Genomic DNA, 21,850 nt, shown 5'->3' on the forward strand with positions numbered 1-21,850 from the left:
TGGCACAAACATTTTAAGCACTGTTCTTGGATCTGGGCCAATACGTAACGTCAATAATGCTATAAAAATAAATGGAATTGACGGGCCCTTAATAAATGATTCAACTCAGCAGCAGACATGCAAACAAAAGACGATCGGAATTATGGATGAACTCTATAACCCTACACTGATCTGCTGCTTCATTTTTATTGAGAAAGAAAAGCATTGATTGAAGCATTGAAGCACTGATGTGGAAGCAAGTATGGTCAATTATTATTATTATTATTATTATTATTATTATTACTATTTTTATTATTATTTGGCAAAACTATTTTACAAAACGACAAATAAATATTAAAACTATTCATATAAAAAAATATTTACCTTTAAAGAATAGGAATTAAGAGAGGGATTCGCACTAAACTTAACGAAGTTTATTTGTAGTAGAGAACTTAGCGCTGTTTGTACTAGCAGAGACGAAGATGCTGATTACTATATACCAGGGGTGGATAAAGAGAGGGAGGGAGGGAGGGGTGTAAGTGTAGCGTAATGCGTGACTTTCCTTTTTCAGAACCGGACATTCAAACCTAATGGAACAATCTTCATAAAGCCTATAATTGGATTATTTCTCGCTTGTAAACGTTTTTGTAATTCTTGGACGTTGTTACTGAAGAGGTACGGAACACGTTAGCTTCATCTGAGAATGGACATTCTTTTTGTAAGCAGAGGACCTCGATGAATTTGTTTTTCACACGCACTCAGTATTGTTGGGTGTTTATGAAGAGGTTAAGAAAAATGATTCACAGCGCATCGTTCTTCTGTCTGTGTCTTTTGCTATCGACTGGTACGTTATAACATACTTTGTTTTAAGAATCGCAAATTAAGAATCATTAAGAACATTTTTTTTGTATTACAACTTCTCTGGAATGTTATATGCAAATAAGTGATCATCTAATTAAATATGAACTCAATTGCATACATTTCTACAACAAAAAATCTGAATATTGAATAATGCAAGGTTCAGAATTCTTGCCGCAAAAAAGGAATAAATAATAGCCTAATAATAATAAACCTTCGGAATATAAAACTATAAAATCTGGTGCATGTACGTTGTTTTTTTTGTTTTGCCTGAAGTGTCTTGCCTTAAGAGCAATAACATTTGTCCTGGTGGATCTTCCTCATTAATGTTCTGTTTGAACTTAAACAGGTTTTTCATTTGCTATATAAACTGTTTTTCTCCAGGTGTGTTTGCTGGTGATACAGATGTAATAAAGTCAGTATCAGTGATGGAGGGAGATTCTGTCACTCTAAACACTGATGTTAAAATGCAGCGAGATGATCAGATACTGTGGATGTTTGGACCTCAAGAGAGGCGAATAGCTGATATCCACAGACAGAACATCTATATAGATGCCACTAATACAATATTTGAGAAAAGACTCCAGATGGACAATCAAACTGGATCTCTGACCATCAGAAACATCAGAACTGAACACACTGGACTTTATAAACTACAGATCATCAACAACAGAGGAACTTCAAACAAGAGATTCAGTGTTACTGTCTATGGTGAGTAATTGGTGTCCTGCCCATGATGATCCAGACTGTGATGATTCTCAAAATTAAAACATTTTTTCTCGTGATTCATCTGTGATTTTTTTAAGCATTTAATGACAAACCAAAGTGTGAGTGAAACTTATTTTCTACACCCTGTTTTGCAAGACAGTTCTCTCATAGTGGCTATTGTTTTATATTTCCTGATGGAAATACGTAAGAATAGAAGGAAGAAAGACAATAGTGTTGAAGTTTTACGTACAATAATAGTAAGAAAAATCTGTAAAGACACATTTAGAAAGAGAAAGAGAATTTTATTGTTATAGTTTCGATGGTTAAATTGGTGTAAGAATGAAAAGTCAGTTTAGTATGCAAATATAACTGGCATCATCACCAATGTCTGTTACATTTTGAAAGCATCAGAAGTCAAAGAAAAAACAAACAAACAAATAAATAAACACAAATATGGGTAGCAAAGGCAGAGTTTTATGTTCATTTGTTTTTGCTGAACAACTTTTTTATTTGTAATGTTTTTTCAGCTGCTCTTCCTGTTCCTGTCATCACCAGAGACTCTTCAAAGTGTTCTTCATCATCAGGATCATCAGGTCAGAATTGTTCACTGCTGTGTTCAGTGTTGAATGTGATTGATGTGACTCTCTCCTGGTACAAAGGAAACAGTTTATTGTCCAGCATCAGTGTGTCTGATCTCAGCATCAGTCTCTCTCTACCTCTGGAGGTGGAATATCAGGAGAAAACCCCTACAGCTGTGTGCTTAACAATCCCATCAGCAACCAGACTCAACACAACATCAACATCACTCAACTCTGTCACATATGTCCAGGTACCACATTATCTCTTTTCCTCTAATTGTGTTAAATTAATAAAAATAGTATATGTGCTATGTGCTGTCTATAGTCTAAATGTCTATGTGCTTTGAGGTGTTCTCTCATCTGTAATGTTATTTACATATTGACAGTTCATTGTTAGCAGATATTATCATATACAAGTATTTGTCTAGCCAGTCAAGGTGTGACATTTGTGTTAAATGAAAGCCTGCTTGCAGTTTATGCCTTTTGTCCCACCCTAAATCCTGTTTCAAAAGGAAATACTTTAACAAAGTAAAAAAATTTTTTTAAAAAGTTAATCAAATAATTTCTTTAGTGATTGTAAATTCAGCAAAATATCAGACATGTTGGGAGTGATAAAGTAAATTTAAATGTTAAAATATTAAAGTACTTTACTTATATTACATGCTTAGGTAAAATGTTATAGTAATGTAATAGATTCCATCACCATAATGATTTATTTTTAAAGAATAAACTATTAAGATTACACTATTGTCTCTTTTCTGTGAATTACAGAATGGGAAGAGGGTTCACGTCTCAACATTTCAATAGTTGTTATAGCGCTCCTGCTGGTGTTCATAGCTGTAGTTGTAGGTTTGATGTACTGCCACAGAAAGTGTAAACAATCGGAAAAAGAAGGCAAGTATTGACATGCAAAAAAAATATATATATATATACATATATACAGTATATATATATATAATAGAAAATGTTTGTTAAATGTAGTTAAGTTTATTAAATGTGTGATTATTATTAAAACAGTTAAGGCTCAAGAGGAAGAGATACTTTATGCTGATACAACATTCTGTGCATATCAGGTTAAGAGTATGGTAAGATATATTGTATTTCTGTGTGAACTCTGCCTTTTGTGCATGTGTAAACACCCTCAGCGTCTTTAAATACCTGAAGTCTGTTGTGTATGTGTCTGAGAATATGCTTTCACACTGCTCTGTTTCTCTCTGATGTAATGACGCTGAAAGGTTTTCTTCAGTAATTCTGCTCAACTGTGGGAAATAGAGCTGCTGTTTTAAATTTTTCTGTCCTTCACTTTTATAATTCAGTGTGTTTGAACCTACTCGATTTTATTTTTGATTGTGATGTTTCCTTGCAGGATGTCATTGCAGCAGATCAAACAGAATATTCAACTGTTAAGACATGAAAGACCGATTGAGCTCAGCCATCTTGTAGGACATCTCAATTCTCTAATTGCACCACGAGGATCGAGGATTGAGGATCGAGGAGGCTTCCTGAGGAGTCATGAGCGAGGATACACAGGTGTATCCTATGCGGAAGTCTTTTTTGGGCAAAAAAATGATGCACATATAAATGCTCCTCCTCCTTCACATCTGTCGTAATAATTTACATTTATATTTTACCTTTGCAGTTTAAATAAACCATACATGTCATATATTTCAACGGGGCATCTTGCTTTATTATTATTTATTATGAATGCCTTAAATAACGAACTTCAACAACATAAGGGCAGATGGTGACGCTTTAAGTGACACTTGAGTGGACAAGAATATTCCAATGTTCATGATTCCTCCATCCTCATTTCCTTTCCTTGCATCCTTCCCTCGTATCCTAAGGGTGGTGGAGCTAAGATGCGAGGAAAGGAAACAAGGATGCACAAATAAGAACTGAGAAGCACCACCGATGTCACTTTGATAACACTGGTGTTTTCCCCTTATATGCGTTTCATTACATTTCATTTAGGAGCAGCTAAAGTTAAAGATTATTTTCAGATTAGTGAGGTAGTTTTTGTAAATATGTAAATTTTAATTTCACTCCACATTTCACAATATTATTTTGTATGTTTTTATATATTTTGTAACACTTTAGGAGTGGGCGTCGTATGTCATTTCCATCAGCAGTTTTGACGATATAATTGTGTGTCACGTTAATAGTGATGCACAAGATCTGATTTGAGCAGCCAGAGCATCAGGACTGAGACACATCTGTTAAGATCGATTGCATAAACCACCTCCAAATGTGGTTTTAATCAGATTTCATGTTTTTTTTTTTTTTTTTTTGCTGTTCTGACTTTCAAAAGCCCATCTGAATAATATCTGGATATGCAAAAATCTGATATCTGATTTTTGCTGACAGTCTGAACAAGGTCTCTGTGTATATATATATATATATATATATATACTGTATATACTGTATATATCAAATATATTTCATTATTATTAAAATGTTTTATTCTTTCATTTGGTGATTTTGTTGTTTGTTGCTGTGTTGCTGTTTGTTTCTTTTGGCTCTTGTTCACTCCTGAAGCTGTGCTTCCACTGATGTTTAAAAAAAATTGAGAGACATCCTTGTTCTGTGTTCCTGTTTACATTGTGTCTCCACCCTCATCCTATATATAAAAATCACTTAAAAAGATGACCAGTGTCCAGGCCCGGATAGGGCCCTGGGGCTATAGCAAACCCAAGGGCCCCCCTTCATAGTAGTCTGTCTATCTTGGTGCCACAACATTTTCTACCACAGGAATAATTTTTTTTTTCTTTATCAAATCTCCAACACACAGAGATACAATGATTATGCACACTAAATATTCCAGGCTACAACACATTAAAAGAATAAATACAATAACACCAGATATATGAAGCCAAAGCAAGCAGGTTTCCAGAAGCAGCAACAACTTTTGAGCATATACAGCTCCCTTAAGGGGTTTTATTTTAAATAGTTTTATTATTAGAAGGTCTTCTTTCTGCTCCTAGAAGAGGAGAATCATCAGGACTGGACTGGTGCTAAAATTCAGCCCATCTGGCCCACACAGTCCCCCATAAATGTTTTGCTGGGGTTAGGGCAATTGGAATAAATTATTTATTAATAAATAACAGACCAAAACAAATGATATTTTTGAATTCTTAAAATGCATTTAACAATATTAATATTCCATTATATTGCAGGCTCTTAATTATTGAATTTATATTTTTCTGCAATTAAAGTTAGAACTATTAAATTCTCCTTTGTAGTTGCCTTAATGAAAAGCTCATTCTTGAATCCAGAGTTAACTATAGTATTAGTAAACCTTTATAAAAGTGATTTATTGCCTTTATTTGATCCAATATTTGATAGGCAATAAGTAGCATTTAAGAATTTTCGTGACATTAATAATAAATATAATTAATGCCATATTTCTACAGTGTCGGCATGTTAAATAGCCTAGGTGTGGGGCTGTGCAGATTAAATTGCTTATAGCTTCACCACAGAAACTTTACTGTTCACATATAAGCAGGGCCTAAAACTAACTTTTTGCCACACCTGCCAATGGCCGGTGACGTGATAAAATTTACCGGCCAAAATTTTTTTTTACCGGCCATGAAACTCTTTTTGCAAAAACAGGCAGTCATTACTACTACAATGACTAAACATATTTACAATGTTTTTAATTTGTCCTTTACTTTACTTACAAGAAAAAAACAACAAGCAGATTTATTGATTTATATATATATTTTTTGTCCCTAAAAAACGTTGAGATTCTTGTTCGGCAAACGGAGCAGGCCATCGTGTTACACCTGTTTCACACATACTCAGTATGTGGCTTCAATAGTGTAAACGAGTACATTTTTATTTTACAAGACATTTTTATCGCTCATATCTTTTTGGACTGAAATAGCGCAGACATATGTGGGGGCGTAGTGGGATTTCGGCAATCGGCACACCCGGAAAAGCTGGGGTGCTTCCGATGGCCTATCAATTCTACGTCTACTTTTCCTTTCCTACACAGCCAATCACGTCGGGCCCCCTTCAGCCCCGCCTAGCCCTTATGTTAATCCGGCCCTGCCAGTGTCCTATATTGGTGACTATTAAGTATCTCTTGACCAACCATCTTTTAACTTGAACTTTGGCCTTCAAGACTGGCACTCTGGACCAGCACCTTTCCAGGTTTATACTGTATGTGCCCTACCTTTCTCTGTGATCAGTGAACGAGCAGCACCTACTGGCTCCATCAAAATGAAGTACAAAGTTGCTTTTCAGAACCTTCATCCTCTCTGTTCCTCAGTGTTGAAAGAAGCTTCCAGTCTCCACAATCAGCTGAGACCTTCGCACTTCACACTTTTAAGAAAAAGCTGAAAGTACAGCTCTTCCATGAACACTAACCACAAAGGCACTTGCTATTACAGTTTTTCTCGATTGCTAAAACACTATAACCAGGATTTTGAACTAAAATTTTAAAACCATAACGGCATTTTTAAAAAAGCACACCCATTTCCCTAAACTATAAACATGCTTTGACACACGAGTCAGATTTGGTAAACTGTTACTTCAAAACTCTACACACAAATCTCTACATTTCTCAGTGCTTACACCATGTGGTCATTTAGAAAGCACTAGCATTCAATATTGTTCACTCAAGTCAGCACAGTTTGAGCTCAATTAGCACACAATTAGTGGAAACACTAGAGCTTCAGAATCAGAACCTTCGATGGATAGATAAAAGGGCCAAAGTCAGCTCATTCAGGCTGACTCTTTGTGATTGTAATGAAAACTAATGGGTCTTGTCACACAACAATGTAGCATTCAGTAAATTGCCTGAGAAACTTTAAAGAATGTGCAATGAGAAGGTAGTTTTCGTAATTCTAGAAGGTGTTGAAATATGATGTGAGCTCCATCATTTGTGAGATTCACAATAAAACTCAATACTAATACATATATTTCAATAATAATAGATCATTTTTATCACCGTGTACACAGCATAGGTTAGCACTTCATTTTACGTATGAATGAAGTGCTCTTCTCTTTCCTTTTGATATTTGAACTAATTCCGGTTAGCTCCAACCACCTCCAACACAGTTGCCTGAAAGTTTGTAGTAAATCTGAAAAGCTTGATTTGCTGGTTTAGGTGTGTTTAATTAGGGTTGCTAAACTCTGCAGGACAGTGGCTGTCAAGGAAACGGGTTTGGACACCCCTGAACTAATGTAAAGGAAGTTAAATGCCGCCCCCTACAGCACACAGAGCATTAGTAACTGTCCCAGATTGACAGCAGTGTGTGCTGTTATGAATATCGATGTTAGATCTTTTGTGAAAAGTATCCACTGCAACATCTTTTTTTTTCTCAACTCTCATCTGTGATGAGCCACATAATGGACTAATAAATTCACGGTGGAGAGAACAACACAGAAACTATTAAAGTCCATCATTGAATAAAGGACTTGCTGTTTTTGTCCACTGAGTGGCAATAAAAGCAAGATTTATGTTTATTTACACTGAACAAAATTATAAACGCAGCACTTTTGTTTTTGCCCCCATTTTTCATGAGCTAAACTCAAAGATCTAAGACTTTTTCTATGTACACAAAATACGAAAATGAGCAGTTTTTTTTTTATTGCACTACAGTAAAAACACACAAACGATAAAAGCACAGCTAGACAGTCCAAGTTGTAAATCATACAAGTTTAGTTAAATACATGATCAAAGACAAATACACAATTAAATACACGATCAAACTGTCCAATACACAACTTGCAATGTATTACTTACGCCTGTCTGTTTTCGCAACTGTCGGCATCGTATGACGTCATGCGCGTGCACGCGAGGGGAGTCAGATTCTGGCAGGGGGTCGGAATTCGGCACAACACTCTCCTGCTGAGCTAAGCCTTAGAAAAGGCACGATCGACTCGCTATATTTTTCAACCTCCCGCTCGACGTATGACAGTCGCGCGCCGCTGTTAACGTGCTTTCGTTTTCACAATTTAGGTAGGCCTACCGTTAAAGTCAGAAATATACACACAAACGAATGTTCCGTGATGGAGCGGGTGAACATAATCAACATGAAAGATATGACTGAAAAGAAGAGCACTGTATTACAGAAGAAATCGATCAAACGCCAGTACAGGTATTACTGTAACCTACATACCTGTATGTTTCCGGTTCCAGACTGTTAAGAAAAAGGGATTCAAAAAGAATTCAAAGTGATGTATAATTGTTAGGTACACCTGTGCAGGTAGGCTGGTGATGTCATTAAGTGACCAATATAAAACTTTTAAAGTTTTTAAAACGTAGCCTATAAGATAACAGTGATTGTGTAGTTATGGCATCCGAATGGCATAAAGCTCATTCTTCCGATGGTAGGCTAATAATTAGCGATAGGAGAAACTAAGTTTTCGAAACTCGTAAAATGTTTTTAAGTAGCCGCCTTCTTTCTTTCTTTCTTTCTTATTTGTTTATTTACTTTCAAAGAGATTTGATTAATTTTCAGCTAAGATGCCATATTATGCACTTTTTGTTTTGGGGGTATTCTAGTTTTTCATTGTTGAATGTTCAAAAGATAGTCCTACATAATTTTTCACGTATTGTACATTGTTGCAGCACCTGTTTTCTTTGTTCGTCTGTAACGCTCTGTTTAGTCCCAGTCTCTAAGAAGCCCTTCCTTTCGAAAGGCCCAATATGTTGTGTTTGGTCAAAGAACATGTTACCAAACATTTTAATATGCTGATTTGTGCTCAATTAGCATTTCTTATTATTAAGCTGTTGAAAACATTTTTTGCTTTTTAATATTTTTGTGATGCACTATGATTAAAAAAATTGGGGTAATTAATACTTACTTTTATTCAGCAAGGACACATTCGGTTGATCAAATGTGACTGTAAAGACTTTTATCATGTTAAAAAATATTTCTATTTAATAAATACTGTTATTTTTTAACTTTCTCTGCATTAAAGAATCCAGAAAAAGAATGTATGACAGTTTCCATTAAAACAAATTAAAGTAATTAATTAAATAAATAATAAAATAAATAAAAATCTGTATTTTGATCAAATGCAGACTTGGTGAGCATAAAAAAACTCATTAAAAACATTAAAATCTTTTAAAGATTCCAACCTTTTTAATAGTACACTGTAAAAAAAAAAATCCATAAAATTTACGGTAAAAAACGACAGCTGTGGTTGCCAGAATTTTACCGTAAAAAATACGGTAGCAACATTTTAGATTTTAACTTAAATTTTAAGTTAAATGACGTAATTTCATTAACTGATATAATGTTAATATGCCAACCTATTGAAGTACTGAAATCTGTTTTGTACCTTTGTAATACACTGATAACCACCAAATGCAGGTGGTGATGAGAAAAGTCGCATGATGAACCAAAGCCCACCACAAGCAGCTTTTAAATAATAACATATATAGAAGGTGCACAGTGTCATTCACACAAACACTAAACACCATCATGGTAACACACATGAAACTGAAATAATGCAATAAACATTCATTTAACAACATTAGGTGTAACACACAACCCTAATATACAAAACTGATAAGAAAAAACATAGTTAATTCAACAAAAAAACATCAAATTTAAAATGTAACGCAGGGAATTCTGGGAGTGTCAATTTACGGTTATTCACTGTAAATTATACAAATTCTGTAAATTCTTTTTCACTTCCAAAAACGGTATACTACCGTAAAATTACATGTAATGTCAAATACAGTTTTTCACTGTATATACTGTAGATAGGGAATTTACAGTTTAACAGGTTTTTACTGTAGCATTTTTTACTGTTAAATTCACGGTCATTTTTTACAGTGTAGTGTATATTTCTGCTTTCAAATGTAAACATTTAAAAAATCTAAAACATTAAAATGTATCATGAACTGTTTATCCTAACAAAGCGGAACAACCAGGAAGTTGGAAGACCCTCCGAAGGAGAATCAATCTGGAAAGAAAAAAGTATTAAAAATGGACAAGTGCTACAAAAGGAGACGTATCGAAAGTAGGAAAATATTTCTAATTTACTTTGTTATTAGAAAATGCTCAATCTTCAATAAGCTTTACTGTAACATTTGAGCTCTTTTGGTTATGTATTTATTTTTTAAACAGATGGTAACAGCGTTCAAACACAATTTGGAAACGTGGCACTTCAACGGCATGACAACATTCCACAACATAATAATAATAATAGTTCTACATCACTCAGACGACCATCAATTCAAAATCCAGACCAGTATCTTCAGGACTTCAAAATTGACCAGAAGAACGGTGGAACATTAGTTGCTCCAAACATACTAGGATCCAAAATAGCTGGTGATGTTACAGTGAACCTACATGGGGTGAGTTTCTGATCACTAAAACACTGTAATATTGTACATTTTGCTGGGTTGCTCATTTAAGATATGGTTGAAGTTTATATTACATATACTGTTATATTGATGTATTTGTCTTCTATTAGGTCTCACAGGTGTCTCACTGTACCTCAATAAACAAAAAGGGTAAGAGCCAGAAAAGACATGCCAGAACTCTTGCTGCATAAAACTATTCATTCATCAGTGGATGCTCCTGTTAATAACATGACTTTCTAAATTTGTCCTGATATTTAGACATTCTTCAGAGCATAAAGAATAAGATGAAATCAAGAATGATGAAGGAGTCTGAGAGGATTTTGGAGGGAAGCTTACAACAGTCAGTCTCTCTTAATAAGATCTACACTCAACTGTTCATCATCAATGACGAGTCAGACCCCATCAATAAAGAACACGAGATCTGGCAGATTGAGACGACGAATGATTTAAGCACATCAGGGCAGACAGTCATAAACTACAATGAAATTCTTAAACTGCCCTTGGATGAAAATAGAACCATGAAGATCGTTTTAACAAAAGGAATTGCTGGGATCGGGAAAACAGTCACTGTGCAGAAGTTTGTCCATGACTGGGCAAGCGGAAAAGCCAATCAGGATCTAGAGCTTGTTTTTCTGCTCCCATTCCGAGAGCTGAACTTGCGTGAGGGAGAAAACCAGAGTCTTTTTGACCTGCTTTGTGCCTTTTACTCAGAGTTCAAAGAGGCAAGATCAATCTCTGACTGGATCTGTGATAGAAAAGTTCTGTTCATCTTAGATGGTTTGGATGAATATAAAAATGAACTGAGCTTTCAAACCAACATTTTGTCAGATGTTACTAAAAAAGCCACACTGGATGTCCTCCTAGCAAACCTTCTAAGAGGAAAACTGCTTCCATCCGCACACCTGTGGATCACCAGCCGGCCTGTGGCAGCTGAACAGCTTCCATCTGAGATCTTCAGACAGGGATATGTCACGCAGATCAGAGGATTCACAGATGAACAAAAGGAGGAGTACTTCACGAGGCAGTTTGAGGATCCAGATCTAACCCAAAAAGTCATCGGTCACCTAAAGTCTCATAAGAGCCTATGGATATTGTGCCACATACCTCTCTTTTGTTGGATTTCATCGGTTGTTCTGAAAACCTTCATTAAAAGTCAAAATAAAGACAGGGACATGCCCTCAAATCAGACAGAAATGTATATCCACTATCTGCTCATTCAGACTGGGTTAAGCCACAACAAATATCAAGGGAAAAATGTGTCACCAGAAGATGCTCTCATACAGTACAAAGAACTGATTAAGAAACTGGCAGCGTTGGCATACTGGAAGCTGAAGGAACAGAATGCCATCTTCAGTAAAGAAGACTTGAGGAAATATTATATCACTCCTGATGAAGCTCTTCGATATCCTGGCATCATTACCTGTGTCTCTGAGTGCAAATTTGGATATAACAGAACTAAATTTTTCAGCTTTGTCCATCTCAGTGTCCAGGAATTCTTTGCAGCCTTGTTTGCTTTTCATGAATTTCTATCAGGAAAACAAGACGCTCTGGTATTAATTCAAGCGAAAAGGGGGCAAAAGTCTAATTTGTCAGATTTTCTCAAAAGCGTGATTGATGTGACTGTGCTAAGCAAAAATGAACACTTGGATCTTTTTAACTGTTTCCTCTTCGGAATTTCTTGTGATTCCAGCAGACGTATACTCGAAGGATTCCTGCCTCGATTGGAAGACAGTAGTTTAGAAGAACACAAAAAAGTGACCAAGTACATTAAGTCTTTGAGGAGGAAAGATCTGTCCCCTGAGAGATGCTTTAGTCTTGTTCGTTGCATCGTGGAGCTCAAGGACAGGTCTTTTTTGGAGATGCCAGATCTCGAGTGCTCACGGACCAAAAAGCCCCTCACACTGTTCCAGTGCACGCTTCTGGCTTTCCGGTTTGTGATGTCAGATACAGACCATGATGAGTTTGTCCTCAGGAAATTCAACATCACTTTAGAAGGATTTCAGAGATTCTCTCCAGCCATCAAGTGCTTCAGAAAGGCTATGTAAGTATTATGAAATATCTGTACACATCTTCATAATGTATCATAAAATATTTCCAAAGTTTATTGTAATGGAGTTTACATGCAAAATCATAACAGAGTTTAAATGCAATATTGACAGGCTCAAAGGAAGCGGCTTTACAGAGAAACACTGTGATATCCTGGTGCCTTTCCTGACCTCACCAAACTCTCACCTGACTCATCTTGATCTGAGCCACAATAGCCTGGGACTGTCTGCACTGAAGCAACTTTCTAGGGCCTTCTGTGATCCCAAATGCCAGATTCAAATGCTGAACCTCAGCCACAACGACCTCCATAGTCAGGACATGGAGTTCATCAAGGGTGTGCTTTCAGGATCAAATGTGAATCTGAAAATCCTGGACCTCAGTGACAATCATCTAGAAGACGAAGGAGTAAAAATCCTCTCGGCTGGGCTGCGTAGTGCTAAGTGTCATCTTGAAGTTCTGAAGTAAGTAAAACTAACTGCAAACATCAGGATCTAGACAGTTGAGTTAAATAGATGTTGTAAGGACATCTATGGTAAGTTTGAAAATATGCTAAGGTGTTTGAAGCACGTAATGTTGATTTTATAGTGTGATTTTTGATTTGTTTTGATGCTTGACTGGTATTTTCATGTTGTTGGTACTAATTGACTTGTATCTGCAAAAGATACATGATGTTATCAATCAAAATAAATCAACAAAAGAGATTAAATATTTTATTTGTTTAGCTGCATGTTACGTGACCATTAATGCATTAAAATGTATAGCTTGAATGCAAAGTCATTTGCTAAATGGGTAAATATATGATGTACAGAAACCAACCAGCTATGCTGCTTGGTCCCTGAAATAGGCAAACAGGCAAATGTCATTCCTTGGCCAGTTGATCTAAACAAAAATCTGATTTTGCCTTACAGACTCTCAGGCTGTCAGATTCAAGAAGGAATTTTGAAGTTGCTGTCGTCTTTGAAAGCCAGTCTGAGAGAACTGGACCTGCAGTATAATGACCTTGGAAACATCATGGAAAAGAAAGTTCGTCGACTGAAGGATAAGCTGCCCTCACTGAGGTATGTAGCTTTTATCTGGTATTGGTTCAAGTGGAAGGCTGGAATGAACATCACTGGATCCCATGAAACATGTAGTGAGGACTTTGATTCTTCCTAGCCATTCAGTGAATAGTTCACTGTTGTGTTCAAGTATACTTCCTTTAGGTGACTTTGATACACAAGCACTGTAGGTGGAGACTAATGTAAAGGTAAAAATGAGAATGCTTTGTCGAACAAGAGACTATCCATTCATGTTTAAAATGTGCTTCAATAAATGTGCAATGGTGCGATTCTTGTCTTAACAAATTAACCCATACTAACCCTAACCCTACCTCTAACTCTAACTAGAATTTACACTGGAGGAGTCTGCAATCACAAACCAGGACTGTACAAATGTGAGTTTAAACATGGGTCAACATAAAGATTGCAGGTTAAAATGTAGATGAATGTTTGTTTGTAGACTGTAACTGCTTCACCATTTTAACACCTTTTTCCATTTCATTTTAAAAGGTCTTGCGGTGTGACATACATTTATTGAAGTGCAAAAATTGTGTTTCTCTCATTTGCATGAGCTCATAAAAACCCACCCTCATTAAAATAATGAAAGCATTACCAAAATGCTGTTTAAAGTATGGCATGTGACTTCCCTAAAGTATTTTACATCATCTACACTCAATATGCTGCTACTGCTAATTGTAGATATTTAAGCTGACTTTTTCTGATAAATCTCACTTTGTTTTTAGATGCTGTCACACTCACCTTTGACCCTCAGACGGCTAACTAATACCTCTGTCTGAGCGAGGACAACACAGTAGCTGTTCGTAAGAGAGAGAGGCAACAGCTTCCTGCTAATGACGAAAGATTTGACAAGTGCAACCAGGTCCTGTGCTGCCAGCCGCTGTCAGGACGTTGCTTCTTTACGGTGGATGTGATCGGGACAGGTGTGCACATGGGTGTGGCCTGTAAGGGAATTAAGAGGAAAGGTGCAAATGACACCGTACGTCTGGGACGCAATAAGATGTCGTGGTGTTTATGTTGCTCAAAAAATGTATGTGTGGCTCATGACAAAAAAACTGAATCACTAACTAAACCACTTCAAACAGAGTCCACCAGAAAACTCGGTGTGTTCCTGGACCGGGAGGCTGGTTCTGTTTTCTTCTATAGGTTGAACCTAAACTCAGAGCCTGAACTCTTGCACATGTTTGATGCAGAGTTTCCTCAGGACCAGGAACTTTACGCTGCGTTCAGTATTCAGGAACCAGACAGCTCAGTCTGTTTAAGGCAAGCATGACTATAACTACAGTGTTGGGGAAAGTTACTTTTAAAAGTAATGCATTACAATATTGCGTTACTCCATAAAAAAGTAACTAATTACGTTACTGTTATGCAATGTAATGCATTACGTTACTTTTGAGTTACTTTTTAAATATGGACAGGGCTTGTTTGTTTTTAAAATAAAAAAGTTATATTTTTGGCAAATATAAAAGCCTTTTAACAACAAAAGTGAAATGAATAAGCCTCAGGCTGAGTGGAAAGTAAATTTATATCCGTACAGTAGAATGCAGAAGAAGAAATTTAAACACACTTCAGCAATAAAAAAAGACAAATGTTTTTCTGGAGTAATTTTTGCTTGTTAGTATGGTTGAACTGGATCATCGAAGGTCAGAAGCAAAGAATGGGATTAAACATGTATATTCATATTTATTTTAGAACTACAGTTACAGTACAGTAACTACAGTACTTCTGAATTCTCTCAACATGGGAACAGGAGAGCTGTCAATAAATAAATTGGAAAAATAAGTAACTTGTTACTTAATTGAAAAAGTAACTCAGATATTCTCTTGTAAATTAAAAAGTAATGCGTTACATTACTAGTTACTTGAAAAAAGTAATCTGATTACGTAACTCGCGTTACTTGTAATGCATTACCCCCAACACTGTATAACTATACCTTTACAGTTACGGTTTGTGCTCCAGACATGAATGATGCCTCAAATTAGGAGAGTGGGATCAGACATACAGTATACACCTGGCAGAAAGCAACCAGCTAGGAAAACCACCTAGAAGATCAGCAAGTGTTGAAACATGACTTCATCATCATTGTGAGCTTTATAAACACTAAACAACAGTACTATGGCATTCTTGTGTTACATTTTAGTTAAAATGTCTTTAGTTTTGTATATATCTGTGTAACTGGTTTCATTTAATAAAAAATAAAGTTTTATTAATTGGATCTGATGCAGTTTCTATGTACTGGACTGATGAATCTGCCATCCCAAACCTACAGTATATGACTTACTTTCTTCTGGGGAGCAAAGAAGATAAGATACTTTTTTTCCATACAGTGGAAGTTAATGGGGTTCAATGATTTTTGGCTCCCAACATTTCTGCAAAGTATTTTCTTTTATGTTCCCTAGAATAAATACCGCCTGCTTATTTGAAACCTAAATGTTAAATCACATTTCCATAATCTTAATTATTTATTTTTAATTTTACACTGTATTAGATAACTATTTCTGTGCAGTACAAGCGTTCATGTCTCATAATGGCAATAGCTGTTACTCTATAGGTGTTACTGTAGCTGTAGTTGTAGGTTTTTATTTACCACATGGGACCATGGGAAAAAGGCAACTACTGACATGCCAATAAATAAACATTTCATGTAGATTCAAATGTATTTGTTTAATGTATGCTTTTTTATTAAAACGGTTCAGGTTCAGGATGTAGAGATGCATTATGTTGATACTACATTCTGTACACATCAGTTTCAGAGTATGGTAAGATATATTGCGTAACTGTGAACTGTCTTTTTTCAGTATGCAAACACCCTCAGCTTCCTTACATTCCTGTATCTACACTCCTGGGCTCCTTTCTGGTATGATGACAAACAGTTTTAAATAACTTACTTTGGGGAATTAGAGCTGCCCAGGAGGAAAAAAAAGTGCACTTCCATACTTAAAGTGCTCTATTTTCACGCACTAATTTTGTACTTATTATACACTCTAAAAAATGCTGGTTGTTTCAACCCAACTTTGGGTCAAATATGGACTAACCCAACTTTTGGGTTAAAACTTTCATTAAAAAATGTAACCCAACAGATGGGTTAGTCCATATTTGACCCAACGTTGGGTTGAAACAACCCAGCATTTTTTAGAGTGTACTAAAAATATTATTCGTTAGTACTTAAGATAATCTTGCAAAATCTAAGTGTACTCATCTGTGCTATTGTGGGACACCATAAATATGAACTAAAATGTGCTTTTAACATACTTTCTGTTTTTAAAATATGTATTTAGTTACCACCTGTAGCACACTTGGATCAATATCTAAAACTGATGAATGCACATAATGACAACAATGTAACCTGAAATGCCATTCAGACAAAACAACTCATTGCAGTTGTAATTAAAACCACCACCAGGTGTTGCTTTGTCTTGCAGCACTGTAGCAATTCAGAATATGCCCCTTTCTATAATTCCAGGCGTTGTAATGTACCGTGAGCTCTGGGGAGATACCCAGATGAGCAATTCACTGTACATGTATATTTGAATAAAGTCCTCTGCTGGTAGCTGAAATGATTGTAAAGGAAGTTAAATGCCCCCTAGACTCTAGAGCACAGAGAGTGTAACTGCAAAATCAGTCATGTTTCAGAGGGGGAAAATACAATTTAAAAAAGATGAACCACTAAAAAATACAATTTACATGTGTTGCCATGAAATGAATGTTTGCTACCATTGAGGTTTTTGACGAGCCTGCTAGTATCATACTTAAAACCTTTAAAGCAGCATTCAGGGACATTTCCAGTCCACTACATGCTGCGGTTCAGCCCCGCTGCAACGTTTCTTACTTTGAATTCCGACATTTGGTGCTCACATAGATGTTCTCATTTAGTGTTTCCAACTGACATGCCAACAGTCCTTCCCATCTAACAAAACTATGCTCTAAGAATGTTGTGCTAATGTTCATGTTGAGTTATGAAAAAAATATTTCTGAATGTTTCAAAACGTTAAAAACATTACGTTTTCTAAATGTTTTAGAAACATTTTTTTTCTTGGTTATGTAACATTTTGGAAACATTCCTCTATGATTTTGCAAACAGGGACATTGTGTTCGCTGAACATTCAGAAACAAGTAGTTAAATTTAAGAAAATGTTACATGAACATCCAACTAAATAATTTAACAGAAAATATTCCATGAACAATGTATAAATGTAATCATTATTAAAGACCACATATATTTGAACAAACAGTCTATTAAAATTACTGGAAGAATGTCTGTTCTTAACGTTAAGCCAAAGTTCTGAGAATGCTCCCTGTTAGCTGGATAGTAGTTTCTCTTTTGCTGTTGGAACAGGTGAAACTAAACTGAATGAATTTGACTGCTGCCTTTTGCGTATCCAAATAGTCCTGTGACAAACGAAGACATATTTGCATGCACAGCGATAGTAGTAAAGAAAAACATAGGTGAACGTGATTTCGCCATGTGCAACATTCACGGTCGCCGTGATTTTGCCAAGACATGTTCCTCAACATCTTTTGCTGATCCTGGATTACTGCCCAAAAGCATAGACCTAACCCTGCCCCTAACCCTACCCGTAACTTATTCCTATTTTTTATTTATTTATGATTATATGGTTTATGAATATGATTTATTTTAAAATGGTTTTAAATAATTTTTTTATTTATGAACTAAGCAGCTCGTAAACTTAGGCTACTTTATATCTAGAAAAAAAATGAAATAACATTAAACACGCATTAAACATGAAATAATTTAGCAATAATTTAAGACATTTCTCCTTATATTTTTTTAACATTGTGGCATAAAATGTTCTTTAAAATTGAGTCGGAATAGTAGGTTCTCCACTAAACCTCTTTTCTAAGAGTGTATGGTGTTCGCTTTAGAAGCACTGACACATATGTAAACGTCACAACTCACGTGTTACGCATGTGCATTTTTCGTTTTCACTTGGGATTGTATTGTAGTAGAAGATGACTTTAAGTTATGACACTTACAAATGCAGTAGCCTACAGCTTTCTCCAGTTAGTTTACAGGTATGATCTTTTCAATGAGAAACAGCAGAACAGCCGATGGAAGCACGATGGAAACTATTCATCTATTCAAGCTGAAGAATTTGATTTTTTTTCTTGCTTTGTTCTGTTTTAATCTGTGTAAGGATGGTGAGTGATGCATTTTTAAAAAACTCTACTCTATATTTTCTAGCACTGTAATCCAGGGATTCTCAGGGGTCCGCGAAATAAATTTAGGGCGTCGTAATTTCAGCGATGCGCTAAACGCGGACGGAATCGCGGAATCCAGTCGAACTGGAATTTACTGTAGGCTATAACACGGAATGTCACGAAATTAGGCTAATTAAGTTCTGGATAAGTAAATCAAAAGTAGATCAGTACGCTTAATCAAATCGCGATATGGGCTCGTGTCTGTGAATATTAAACCGCAAAATACTATTTAAATACGTTTCTGTGTTAATCAATGACGCAGACACGCGCGGTTTCATCTAGCCTACTAGGCTATACAAACTCGAACACTTAAAGGGGTCATATGATGCGATTTCAATTTTTCCTTTCTCTTTGGAGTGTTACAAGCTCTTGCCCGCTGTGTAAACTTAATCTCCAGAGCTGCCTTAAGAGTCACTTATGAGCATTTTACCGTTTCATTTGACAAAAATTATATATGCCTATATAGACAGAGAAACGTTTGAAAAACTCTTGGTGACCAAAATAGTAACTGAGATTTGTCCTTTTGAATAATGAATAGGCTAGATGATCACACACACACACACACACACACACACACACACACAAATAAAATAAAAAAATTAATGTAAAAAATAGGCTGCAACTTTGCATGACAGTGTCTAAGATTAATTTTCAGATGCATTAACATTTTTCATCACTGACCATATTATAGCTATTGCTTTAATTCAACTTTTTACTAGATGTGAATGATTTTGCGAGGGATGAAATGGTGACACGTGTGACTGAGAGAGATTTCATCATTCTTCACAATGATATTACTGAAAAACACCGAGTCGATCATGTGCTGTGGATGTTTGGGTCTCCAAATATTCACACCCCTGAAGTCTATGAAAGGATCATCTCTACCTCAGACAGTTATGAGGGGTTTAAGGACAAGGAGAGCAGATCACACATTATCTGGAGCTTCAGCGACACATACGCGGCCACTCAAACTCAACGACAGTTCTTTTCCAGATCCTGTGAGTAGAATATGCAAACCCTTTGAAATTCTGACTTAGGCTAATAATGCTAACAGGATGAGAAGAATTTTCAAATTACAATTGAGTATAAAGTTTAAACTGGATTCTGTGTTTTACAGATGTAAGAGTTGAAAAGAATGGTTTAGTGATGGAGGGAGAATGCGTGATATTTTTCCCCAATGCTACTGAAATACAAAGCGGTGATCTGATTACGGTGGAGGTCTGCAGATGGAGATCATCTATGTAAAGCTAACAACAATGAAAAGAAAATGATTGAATGTGATGAGAGGTTCAGAGACAGATTTCAGCTTGATTGTCAGACAGGATCTCTCACCATCAGGAAAATCAGCACAAAAGACCCTGGACGTTATGAATTTACCATCATCAGAAATGGAAATATAGAAACATTCAAGCGTTTTAGTGTTAAAGTCTATGGTATGCAGTTTCCTTCTTCAACACTTTCATGCTGGTTATAAATTAATTTGTCTTAAAATGGAGAGCTCATTAAAAAATGAACATTATGTCTGTACTGTACTGTACTGTTTGTAGTAATTTTTTATTCATTTGTTTTCCAGCTCCTCTTCCCATTCCTGTCATCACCAGTAACTCTTCAAACTGTTCTTCTTCTTCATCATCATCTGGACATTCATCGGTGTCCAATTGTTCACTGCTGTGTTCAGCTGTGAATGTGAGTGATGTGACTCTCTCCTGGTACAAAGGAAACAGTTTATTGTCCAGCATCAGTGTGTCTGATCTCAGCATCAGTCTCTCTCTACCTCTGGAGGTGGAATATCAGGATAACAACACCTACAGCTGTGTGCTCAACAATCCCATCAGCAACCAGACCAGACATCTGGACATCAGTGGACTCTGTCAGCCATGTGCAGGTACGTCAGTGGTGGTAATAGAGTCTGTTTAGGCTGCTCTATTGTTCTTTGTAGGACAGGACTGATATTTGTATTGTACTGTAGTACTGTATTACTGCTACTTTCCTGTAACTCAAGCAGTAGAGCACAGCACTAGCAATGCCAAAGTCATAAGTTTGATTCCAAAGTAAAGCAAGAACTTATAAAATGTGCTGTTGTCTATTTCTATTACAGAACGGAGCCACTATTTCTTTCTAATAGCACTAATACTTCCTGTAGTGCTGGTCATTATTGCAGGTTTTAAAATGACATCCTGGTTCAGCTGGAACTGTAAACACACAAGAAGGTAATTATTATTGCACTTAACTATTATTGCAGTCTTAATTGTTGAAAACAGTGCTATAAACATTGAAACACTGAAAGCTTATACAGGTGCATAAAAACTGACTGGAGTTTTAACATATGCTGTAGTTGGATAATTTGTGGTACTTCAAATGGCATGCCGCAATGTGGAGTTTGAGCGTTGAGACAACATTTTGAATAATATGTTTTTGAACACTCTTTTATTTTGCCAGGTACATTAGGCTACAACTCCGTTCTGGGTGCAATGTGTACACAATACGGTAAGATACAGTATTACTGTAAACACCGTGTCTCTCTGTTTGTTCAGCTCCATCGCGGATCTGTGTCTGTTTGCATCGATCAGTATTTGTTTTTGCTTGCATATATATATGGGCATGATGCTATTGTTCTGTGTGTCCTTTCAGCATTCTTGCACAACAAAAAAATTAAAACTTCCCCCATTTTATCTTACAGAAATCTGACAGCAGATCACACGGTGTAATCAAGCTTTATGACAAACTGAGGATTCAGCAGTCAGTTTGTTTATTGCATTATTATTAGTTATATCCTACAATAGCTGAATCTTTTGCCACTGTATAGGGCAATGCTTCTATTTAGTGCAATATTTAGTAAGATGACCAGATTTCTGAAATGTGACCCTGGACCACAAAACCAGTCATAAATGTCAATTTTTTGAAATTGGGATTTATACATACTCTGAAAGCTGAATAAATAAGCTTTCCATTGATTTATGGTTTGTTAGGATAGGACAACATTTGACCGAGATATATATTAATATATATATATGCATATATTACTAATCAAAAATTAAGTCTTGATATATTTACAGTAGGAAATGTACAAAATATCTTCA

General features: G+C 36.0%; 2 protein-coding genes across 5 annotated transcripts; both read left to right on the forward strand.

Annotated features, from left to right (window-relative positions):
• The first annotated feature begins 543 nt into the window (after nucleotides 1-543).
• LOC107676140 (SLAM family member 9-like) lies at nucleotides 544-20,729 on the forward strand. Its single transcript, XM_016470666.1, has 3 exons — nucleotides 544-823; nucleotides 1,222-1,548; nucleotides 20,344-20,729. Exons 1-3 carry the CDS (start codon nucleotides 715-717, stop codon nucleotides 20,685-20,687), a joined length of 780 nt encoding a protein of 259 aa, XP_016326152.1. The 5' UTR covers nucleotides 544-714; the 3' UTR covers nucleotides 20,688-20,729.
• Nucleotides 8,023-14,828, forward strand: LOC107676138 (NACHT, LRR and PYD domains-containing protein 3-like). 4 transcript variants are annotated; one of them, XM_016470660.1, is made up of 9 exons: nucleotides 8,023-8,227; nucleotides 10,003-10,103; nucleotides 10,211-10,440; nucleotides 10,560-10,599; nucleotides 10,708-12,490; nucleotides 12,609-12,956; nucleotides 13,404-13,553; nucleotides 13,881-13,927; nucleotides 14,276-14,828. In XM_016470660.1, the coding sequence occupies exons 1-9, from the start codon at nucleotides 8,139-8,141 to the stop codon at nucleotides 14,314-14,316; spliced, it is 2,829 nt and encodes a 942-aa protein (XP_016326146.1). In that variant the 5' UTR covers nucleotides 8,023-8,138; the 3' UTR covers nucleotides 14,317-14,828. The 4 variants fall into 4 exon arrangements, with proteins under 4 accessions (XP_016326146.1, XP_016326147.1, XP_016326144.1 ...); XM_016470661.1 differs by lacking the exon at nucleotides 13,881-13,927; XM_016470658.1 differs by lacking the exons at nucleotides 13,881-13,927; nucleotides 14,276-14,828 and having other exon boundaries at nucleotides 13,404-13,852.
• Nucleotides 20,730-21,850: the final 1,121 nt, after the last annotated feature.

The sequence above is a fragment of the Sinocyclocheilus anshuiensis genome, unplaced genomic scaffold (assembly GCF_001515605.1).
Source record: "Sinocyclocheilus anshuiensis isolate Anshui unplaced genomic scaffold, SAMN03320099.WGS_v1.1 scaffold3649, whole genome shotgun sequence".
NCBI classification, from domain to species: Eukaryota; Metazoa; Chordata; class Actinopteri; order Cypriniformes; family Cyprinidae; genus Sinocyclocheilus; species Sinocyclocheilus anshuiensis.